Source organism: Hevea brasiliensis, chromosome 15 (genome assembly GCF_030052815.1).
Source record: "Hevea brasiliensis isolate MT/VB/25A 57/8 chromosome 15, ASM3005281v1, whole genome shotgun sequence".
Lineage (NCBI taxonomy): Eukaryota > Viridiplantae > Streptophyta > Magnoliopsida > Malpighiales > Euphorbiaceae > Hevea > Hevea brasiliensis.
In genome coordinates, this window is record NC_079507.1 from 72,637,096 (window position 1) to 72,647,616 (window position 10,521).

Sequence of the window (10,521 nt, forward strand, 5' to 3'; positions counted from 1 at the left end):
TCCGCCTCCTAAGTCTAGGACGTCATAATACGCAATGACTACTTCTTTCATCACCCTATTGCTCCTTTCTTTTTTTTTTTTTTTTTTCTTGTCCTCATTTATCAATCCCATATTTTTTTTTACAGAAAAATCCAAGGATATCATCAAGTACTTGCCTACCCACTTAACCACCCTATGCCTATCATCATAACTCATATCCGTACCCTTTTAATCTTTTGTTTCCTACACACAATGAGCAAAATATTGGTGTTACAACTTATGAACTCAACAATTATATAAAAGCAATGGGTGCATGCATGGTATGGTAGGGGACATGATGTGAAGTACCAACCCATTGGATTCATCATCATACCATTAATACAAAAAGCCAAATGGGGTCCATAAAGAGATAAAAAGTGGACCCGGAGTTCTAAAGGGCCCATTGAATGGACCGTTAAAGAACTTACCCAAGTTGAGACGGTGGTGGGTGGTGGTGGAATACATAAAAAGGATACATGGGAGGAGGAGCTAAACTAGCATTACACGGGGACTAGAGAGAGACTAATATAAATAAAAGAAAGAAAAAGGAAATAAAGCATATGAGAGAAAGAGAAATGTAACATTTGGAGAAGCCTGCAAGAGAGAGGACTGCAATTCGAATTATTCTTCTTCTGTGTATGATTGGGTTTTTAAAGAGTGAGAGAGGTGTTTTGGAATATAGCAAGACGGCTTCCCCACCGTCACTTTCCCTTTCTCTAACAATATATATATATATATATATACATACTCTTTAAATTACGTTATACACTTGGTCTTCGAACTTCCCCGAGGCTGCGCGATCAGTCAAGAACTTCAGAGAGAGAGAGAGAGGCTAATTTATAAAAGCAGGGAAAGGAGGGAGGGGGTGGTGGCAGGGGCCTCGAGCCTTTTACACGTGATAAAGAAAACACCAAAAGCACTTGCATGCGTGTATAAAGATTCATCATCATCATCATCATCATCTTCCCCCTCTCTCTCTCTCTCTCTCTCTCTCTCTCTCTCTTCTTTTCTTTACTCTTTGTGAAAACTGAATTCTTCAATTATTATTTTTTGGTTTTAAAAAAATACCAACTTTATCGCCACTTTTGCTTCTCTTTTAATCCAATCACGTTCTTTGCCACCCATCTCTAAAACCTCAGTGTGCGTTTCTCTTTCTTGCAAGCTCTTGGATTTCCTTCATTTCATGGTTGCTGAGTGAGTTAGGAGTTGGTTGAGTGATGCGAGTTCTGGAGTTGGTATTTATTGTTGGTTCCTTTCTATCTAGGCAATAAATTTTTGCATATCCTTGGGATAGTGATTTTACTTCCCTTTTCAAGGTTTATTCCTTCTCTTTGCATATACCTTCTTGTTGTTGCCTTTTGTTTTCTTCTGTGTAGTCTTGTGGTTTCAAAACTCTCTTGAAAAATAATTTTTTTTTAATTATTTTTTAATGCTCTTGCTGTGTTTTTATCTGCTTGGGTGTATTCTTGTTCTGTGTTTTTTTCCCCTCGCAGATTTTCAGTTTGGGTAGGACAGATATTAAGAATATGATTTCGTCAACGGTTTATATCTATTTCTTGGGTTTCTACTAGATAGTATTTTTTTTATTTTCATTTTTTGCTTTATTTGATTTTTGTCTCTCTGATTCATGGTCAGTCTTTTGCTAATAGAAACATCTAAAGAAAGATTTTGGGTTTGGGTGGTGATGTTGATTTTTGTCTTTGCATTTTATTATTTCTCGAGTTGCAGAGCTGATTGTCTTGTTTGGGATTTCGAGTTTGTATTTCCTTCTTCATTTGATTCTTTTGAATTTGAGCATAGATTCAATAATGAGAATTATTTAATTCCAAGTTTCTCCAAAAATAAAATATGCAATACTAATACTTGCCTACACTGTTTGTACATTACTTGTATTTATGTTTTTCCCTCTCCACTCAATCTGCAGTATCACCAGTCAGATGGAAACTGGGACTCTTGTTTTTGGGTTTTGGTTTCTTTTTTAATTTGTTTTCGTGAGTTTATCTGCTGAAACAGAGGTCAACAGTTTGGGTTCCAAATTTTTCGAAGGAATAGTAATGCTTGTAATGTGCAAAAAAGGCCTAGGCAATCTCCCATACCCTTTTACTTCTTGTTAACAACTATGATGCACTATCATCATCATCATTATTATTCCTTTTTCTTCACAGTTCCTACAAATTTTGGTCACTTGCCTGACATGCATTTTCCTCATTTGCGTTTATGTTTTTTCCAGCGAAGAAAATCTTAAATCTGTGAGGCAAATGTGGAAAGGTTAGAAGTAAAAGAAAGTATATTTTCTGCCATTTGGTGAACCTTTACTGTTTTGAACACCAGAACACCAGCTTTTTGGTTTTGCCTGTAAGTTTCGCCGAGCAAAGAGCACAAGGAGGGGAAAAAATCAGCAATGCCTATAAGGCAAATGAAAGAAAGCTCAGAGCAGCACATAGTGATAAAAACCCACTTGCAGAACACTATGAACCAACCTCAAAAACACCACAAAATTGCCCAAAATGGCAAGGGACCGCCATCTCAGGAAACCCACAACAGCAAACCCCAGAGCCAGACCTCATCTCCAGCTAAAAACAGAGGAAGGAGAAGAGGCAGAGGTGGTAGAAAGTCTGATCAAGGAGATGTCTGTATGAGACCCAGTTCAAGGCCGTGTACTGTCGCACATAAGCCTGTGAATCCAGCAGGTGATCTCTTGGCAAGTGCTCCAAATGGGTCTATTGGAAATGCTGGAAATATTTGTGAAATGGAGATGGGTTTGGGTTTCCCTACTTCTAGCAAGTCTTTGAGTTATGCTCCTAGGCCTAGCTATGGTCAACTGGGGACAAAGTGTATTGTTAAGGCCAACCACTTCTTTGCAGAGTTACCAGACAAGGACTTGAACCAGTATGATGTAAGTTACTGTACTTGATGGGGTTTTAGTTTTTACATTAAACATTGCTGTAAATATGCTGAAGGGAATTCCCTTGTTTTTTTCTTAATTTTCTTTATTTTTCTAATTTTCGGTTTTCTAGTGTAACAATTGGAGCCCGTAATCCGACATTGAACATGAATACTTCTTATTGCTTCCTCTCTCTCATGGGTTCTTGCCTTAAACACGGCTGTTAATATGCTGCTGCAGAGTTTTAAACTCGGGTTTTCTTTGTTTCATCCTTTGGCCTTTTTTTTTTCTTTTCCTTTTTAAAGAAAATTTATGTCATTGTGGCCCTTAATCTGACAGTGTACATGTTCATGTGTTGGTATTACTTTTGCTGGACGTTGCAGAATGAATTGAATAGGTTTCTGTTTTATCTCATATATTTTTCCTTCTTATACCATAAATGAGTCTTGAATTGGACGATAAATTTTGTTCTTATTGTTTGTTTGCCTTTTCTGTCTTCTCTTCTGATTCCTGCAGGTTACCATAACTCCTGAAGTGGCATCAAGAACTACAAACAGAGCAATCATGGCAGAGCTCGTGAGGCTTTACAAAGAATCTGACTTAGGAATGAGACTTCCTGCTTACGATGGCAGAAAGAGTCTATACACAGCTGGTGAACTTCCCTTTGCTTGGAAGGAATTTACAATTAAGCATGTTGATGAGGAGGATGGAATCAATGGCCCAAAGTAAGCGTACACACCCACACACACACACACACACACACACACACACACACACACATATATTTTAATCTGCTTTGGTTTCATTCTTTCCCGTTTTGAATTTTAATTCGTTACCTCTTGTGCAATCTATGTTTTGTTTCACTGTACTCTGTAAGTTAAAATTTTTTGCTTATAAAAATTTTAGAAAATTGATGATCATACTAATTAAACTCTGATAGAAGCAGTAACCAAAGAAAAATCTGACGGAAAGGATAAATTCTCTGTATTGTATATATAATGCACGCTAAGTTTTGCTTTGACTTTATCTCTGTATAAAACAAGTAATTTTAGCGGACCCACATACAATTTTACAGGAGAGTGAGAGAGTACAAAGTGGTGATCAAGTTTGTAGCAAGGGCCAATATGCATCATTTGGGTCAATTTTTAGCTGGTAAACGTGCTGATGCACCACAGGAGGCTTTACAAATTCTTGACATTGTATTAAGAGAGCTCTCAACAAAGAGGTATGATTTCTCACAAAGTCTATGATTGTGTTGGAACTGCTTAAGTTCTTAATAAGTAGAGTGTAAGTTGCCTTTCAAAAATTTTGCATTCTCAACTTCTGTGAAGGTACTGCCCCGTTGGAAGATCCTTCTTTTCACCAGATATTAGAGTACCACAAAGACTTGGTGATGGCTTGGAGTCCTGGTGTGGGTTTTACCAGAGTATAAGGCCTACACAAATGGGCCTCTCTTTGAATATTGGTAAAAAAATGACTAGAAATTAGAATACATAAGATTTTTTACATTATCCCTAAATGATCTCTCATTTCGTTTTTTTTCCTCTCTTTTACTTTGTTGTAATATAGATATGGCTTCAGCTGCATTCATTGAGCCTCTCCCTGTAATTGGGTTTGTTGCCCAGCTTGTAGGCAAGGATGCGTTATTGAGGCCGTTGTCTGATTCTGATAGAATCAAGGTACTTAAATTGATAGTAGTGATACAATCTTATCATTTTCTTGGTATTTAATGTAACTTGGGATGTTGCTGGCAACAAATAACAGATTAAAAAGGCACTCAGAGGAGTGAAAGTTGAAGTAACTCATAGAGGAAATGTGCGGAGAAAATATCGTGTCTCAGGATTGACATCTCAACCTACAAGAGAACTTGTGTAAGTTGAGTTCTCTCTTAGATACATCTGATCAATGGAGGCTGTACTTTCTCTTCTTCACAAGGAAGAATGAAAAGTTTAAGCCTTCCTTGGTGTTCTAATTGTAAAGGGTGTTCTAATTGTAAAAGGTTTTCTATTTTAGATTTCCTGTTGATGACAACTCCACTATGAAGTCAGTGGTTGAGTACTTCCAAGAGATGTATGGCTTCACCATTCAACATACACATCTACCTTGCCTTCAAGTAGGAAACCAGAAGAAGGCAAACTATCTCCCGATGGAGGTAGGTGAAGGTTACTGAAATTTCTTTTTTGGTTTCTACTTGTTGTTTTCGTTTTAGTTTTCACTTTACTCTTTCCACTTTCTTTAGATAAACCTGTATGGAATATGCATTGCTTTGCTAGGCTTGCAAAATTGTGGAGGGGCAACGATACACAAAACGGTTGAATGAGAGACAAATTACTGCCCTGTTGAAAGTTACGTGCCAAAGACCGAGGGATCGGGAAAATGACATTTTGCAGGTACTTGTTATTTCTGATCATTTCTCTTTCTGAAATCGGTAATTTTGTGCAAAAATAACATGGTAGATCTGTGAACCTAGTTTGATATGCAAACAGATATTTTAAGCTTTGCAGTGTCATGGATCGTGGAGCAAATGACAAAAAAAGAGACTTGCCACTGTCTGTCCTGCTAGCAGGCTAGATAAAGGAATTATGATCTTCTTACTTTATACAGCTTGTGGGGAGTTAGAATTTGCTGATAATTCAGTACCAATATGCAGTGCCTTCTTCTTGAGATAGAAATTATTATCTGAAAATAAAGAAGAAAGTTAATTTATTAGTTTGTTAAGGAAGTTAGGCTGTTATCCAGCTCAGCTATACTTACCACTTCTTTTCCTCTTCTCTTCTACTGTGTATATAAACTCTGGCGTAGCAGATATTATTCAATAACAAGATTGATTTCCTTAACAATTTCTTTTGTAATAGAAATAAACATTGGAATCTTGTTATGTTGAACAAACTCATTTAATTAAATTATCACTGTAGTTAATGGAAACAGCGGATCCTAGCCTGCTTAAAGATGTTTGCTTTATTATTATTATTTTTCAATGTGCTAAACTGCTCAAGTAAACATGCTAAATAGCGTTTTATGGTCTTGTATCATGCATGTTATGGTTTTTTGGTTTGTATTTAATTTATGACCTTGTATCCTCTAATGTTGAAACACAAGCAGACAGTTCAGCATAATGCTTATGATCAAGATCCTTATGCAAAGGAGTTTGGGATCAAAATCAGTGAAAAGCTAGCTTCTGTTGAGGCTCGAATTCTACCTGCTCCTTGGGTAATTCTACATCTCTTCTCTTCCTAGTCTCTATTAATTCAGAGAGAAAATTAGCATTATTCAATTTCCATCCTCTCTTTACACTCTTTCTGCAGCTGAAATATCATGAAACTGGAAAGGAAAAGGACTGTTTGCCACAAGTTGGCCAATGGAACATGATGAATAAGGTATTATAATAAAAAATTGCAATCTCCCTAAGCTTCTAGGGGACTCCATATGTTGGGATTCATGTGAATAACTTGATACTAATGATACCAATCAGCTTTAAGTAATTCTTTTCTATTTCATCTATATATTTAGCAAGTAGAAAACCTTCTTTTATATTGTTTCTTTTCTTGGATAAACTAATGAGGGCATGTCTTAGGAAGTTTTATGAGTTTTGATGTATAATTCAGAATTCTAGAATTACCTTAGCATATTTTGGTCCAATATGATGGTGCTGATAAGTCAGAAATTTTCTCAGTTTCATTTCTATTTACCCTTATTTATATGTGCAGAAAATGATTAATGGGATGACTGTAAGCCGATGGGCATGTATTAACTTTTCAAGGAGTGTTCAAGAAAGTGTTGCTCGAGGGTTTTGCAATGAACTTGCTCAGATGTGCCAAGTATCTGGCATGGTAACTTTTCTATAAGCTGCAAATATGTGCACTCTGCTTTAACAAACTGTTCTTTCTTCCTTCTCCTACCTTTTAATTAGATTGATGATTCGTTCCTGTTATATAGGAATTCAATCCAGAGCCGGTTATTCCAATCTACAATGCCAGGCCAGACCAAGTAGAGAAAGCTTTGAAGCATGTTTATCATGCTTCCATGAACAAAACCAAAGGAAAGGAACTGGAGCTTTTATTAGCTATTCTACCTGACAACAATGGATCCCTATATGGTATGCCATATGTGCTTATAAATTGGTGTTTATAGTTCACTTTTATGCTTCTTTAAATTTTTTATTCAGCTTGTGCTCAATTTGCTTGAATTGAAAAAAAATGAAGACATGATCTAGAACTGACATTTTTATTTAATATGATTCTTCCTTTGCAGGCGATCTTAAGCGGATATGTGAAACTGATCTCGGTTTAATATCACAATGCTGTCTTACAAAACATGTCTTCAAGACCAGCAAGCAGTATTTGGCTAATGTGTCACTGAAGATTAATGTTAAGGTTAGATTAACTCTCTTGATATTTGAGATACTATTCCCTACAAGTGTTTGAAGAAGTCAAGTGTAACTGTATAAGTGATTGTTATTTGGTATGGATATATATACTTCTACAAAGTGCTTGGTAAAGTTGCTAGAACGACTATGTTAACACATGCATCTGTTTGATTTTTCCTGGAATATACGCCATAATTGTGGTCATTTTCAGCTTGTTTTTCTATCTAAAACTAATCCTGAATAATTTTTTTTTCTGAATCATTCACATCCTCAAATTATTAATGTTTCGAATTTCCCCCACATCGTTGATGCAGATGGGTGGTAGAAACACTGTCCTTTTAGACGCCATTAGCTGCAGAATACCATTAGTTAGTGACATACCAACCATTATATTTGGAGCAGATGTGACTCACCCAGAGAATGGGGAGGATTCAAGCCCCTCAATTGCAGCTGTATGACTTCTTACCAAATTGACATCTATAACTTTTTCTCCTAATAAGTGTGGCGGTCTGGTTGCTTATAGATGTGTTTAACTGTAGGTAGTAGCTTCTCAAGACTGGCCTGAAGTGACAAAGTACGCAGGATTAGTTTGTGCTCAAGCTCACAGACAAGAACTCATACAAGACTTGTACAAAACATGGCAAGATCCAGTTCGTGGAACTGTTAGTGGGGGCATGATCAGGTATGGGAAATTCAATTTTTCTGGAGTTGGCATCTGAATTCTTATCTATTATTTTTTATAGTGTCTCTATTTGATCAATAACATATTTTCTTCTGTGCAGAGATCTTCTGGTTTCATTTAGGAAGGCAACTGGACAGAAGCCACTAAGGATTATATTTTACAGGTTAATACTCCAGGCACACACACAACATTTCCTTGTTGAACAGCAATTGCACAGGGCTATAACCATCTTGTGGTTTCTTCTCCCTATTTCTATTCAGTCATTTTAGCTGCACATAATTGTGTGCACACATGCGATTATGCATGCACTTCTGTGTGTAGTATCTCTATGTGCACATATGAAATATGTGTGCATCTAAAGACTTTTTGTACTTTAGTCTTTATGGTGATGTTCATGCCATTTAATTTGAGCAGGGATGGTGTTAGTGAAGGGCAATTCTATCAAGTTCTACTTTATGAATTGGATGCAATCCGGAAGGTGAGAAATGGGATTTTATCTGTCATATTCCCCTGTAAATTATGTGTAACAAACAGAGAGAACTGTGGTTCTAATAAATAATTTTTCTTGCAGGCTTGTGCTTCTTTAGAACCAAACTATCAGCCACCTGTGACTTTCATAGTTGTACAAAAACGACACCATACTCGATTATTTGCTAACAACCACAGGGATAGGAGTAGCACAGACAAGAGTGGGAACATATTACCTGGTAAATTTTTGTAGTTTCTTGCTTTTATATTTCTACACAAAGGTGTACCATTCTGTTTCTTTTGCTTCTATCTATTTAAAATATTTTTCTTTTCTGATTATTTATCTGATGACACTGTTTTTATTTCAGGCACTGTGGTTGATTCTAAAATCTGTCACCCTACTGAATTTGATTTTTTTCTGTGTAGCCATGCTGGTATTCAGGTAAGCCTCTGCCTGTCTTGGGTCTATTAAACAACTTGATTTAAAGTTGCTATTTTACAACACATCAACATAAATCCAATGGAGGAAATGGGCAAAAATTAGCTTGTCCTGGTAGACCGAAATCAGATCAATGGACAGAATAATCTCTCTGTCCAACTCCAATATAATCTTGTATAGGCACGTCTTTTGGAGGAATGGATATAAAATTTGAGATTTGAGTAGCCTATAACTCTTTGTAACATTTGGTTTATTGCTTATGCTGATGCTGCCCTATGTTGTTAGGTCTTAGCTAAGGAATTATTCAGAATGAATGAGGGGATAAATTGAGGAGGATTTAGCTTGCATGTATTACATGTTACTACTTTTACAATTATATACAACTGTTGTGGTCTGGCCGTCCGGGTACTTTCCAATTGAAATAAATTTTTCTTTTTGATGTGACAGGGGACAAGTCGGCCTGCTCACTACCATGTTTTGTGGGATGAAAACAACTTTACTGCTGATGGAATCCAGTCATTGACAAACAATCTATGTTACACATATGCAAGATGCACTCGTTCGGTTTCTGTTGGTATGTCTTGCACATAGGTTTGAAAATATATGCAACTTCTAACTAGTGCCTCACCTGCACTCTGACTAATTGAAGTACAGAAAAATCATGATCATTGTTTCAATTGTTCTTTTTGAGGTCATTGAATATTTACAATTTTTTACTTCAAGTGGCTAATTGGAGGTTTCCATGCAGTTCCTCCAGCATATTATGCACATTTGGCTGCTTTTCGCGCACGATTTTACATGGAGCCAGAAATGCAGGAAAATGGTTCGACAGGTGGTGGTTCTGTTCACGGTACCAAGGGGACACGAGCAGGAGAATCTGGAGTCCGGCCATTGCCTGCCTTGAAAGAAAATGTGAAGAGAGTAATGTTTTATTGTTAAAGACCTTAGATGGAGGTTCGCGGCAGTTGACAGCAGGAGATGCAGTGGTAAAAAAATTTCTCTTGTATACGTAACAGGGTACATGGTTGGAGACCTTCTTAACGCCCATGACATAGGTGATAGTTCTAGTCCTCTGGAGTAACCATTCATCTCGGAAGAATGTCAAAGTTGGCCTTGTAAATTAAATGTTTATTTATGATCAATCTATAAATGTAGGAAATTTTGCCTCATTCAAGAATGTGAATTTTCGTGTCAAGATTGTATATGCAAGTTTCTAGAGGTCTAATTTCATTATATTAAGCTGTTATATAAATAGTAACAATAGTTAAAAAAAAAAAAAGCTCAAAATCAAAATTGTATGGCAGATAATTCCCAAGAGAAAATTTTAAGTCCCGTATCTTGTAAAGCTGAGGCCAGACGGATCAATTGCAAAATTTGTGGGGTTTTCGTTAATGTAATTGGATTAAAATGTTCATTCACAACATTGCTAGTTGCGCTGATGGTTGTTAGATAATGTTTGGTATAAATAAATTTTATTTGTAAATTTAAAATTTTAGTGTTTAATTTAAATAAAAATTTATTTAAAATCTTTAATAATTAATTTTATAAAATTTATTATAATTAAATTAATAAATTTAAAATTTAAAATTATATATATTTTAAGTAATTCCACCTAAGTAGTTTGTGCTTAGCCGGTTCCAAGCCCGGATAAAGGAGGAGGGTTG

The 10,521-nt window shown here is 36.2% G+C and overlaps 1 protein-coding gene across 2 annotated transcripts; it reads left to right on the forward strand.

Annotated features, from left to right (window-relative positions):
- The first annotated feature begins 788 nt into the window (after positions 1–788).
- Positions 789–10,026, forward strand: LOC110671314 (protein argonaute 10). 2 transcript variants are annotated; one of them, XM_058136161.1, is made up of 22 exons: positions 789–1,334; positions 2,249–2,914; positions 3,419–3,627; positions 3,978–4,127; positions 4,234–4,367; positions 4,472–4,581; positions 4,667–4,773; positions 4,916–5,054; positions 5,176–5,292; positions 6,005–6,112; positions 6,208–6,279; positions 6,610–6,732; positions 6,839–6,998; positions 7,154–7,275; positions 7,583–7,720; positions 7,808–7,950; positions 8,051–8,113; positions 8,365–8,428; positions 8,522–8,657; positions 8,787–8,860; positions 9,305–9,431; positions 9,606–10,026. In XM_058136161.1, exons 2-22 carry the CDS (start codon positions 2,420–2,422, stop codon positions 9,794–9,796), a joined length of 2,982 nt encoding a protein of 993 aa, XP_057992144.1. In that variant the 5' UTR covers positions 789–1,334; positions 2,249–2,419; the 3' UTR covers positions 9,797–10,026. The 2 variants fall into 2 exon arrangements, with proteins under 2 accessions (XP_057992144.1, XP_057992145.1); XM_058136162.1 differs by lacking the exon at positions 789–1,334 and adding an exon at positions 1,373–2,100.
- The last annotated feature ends 495 nt before the right edge of the window (positions 10,027–10,521 follow it).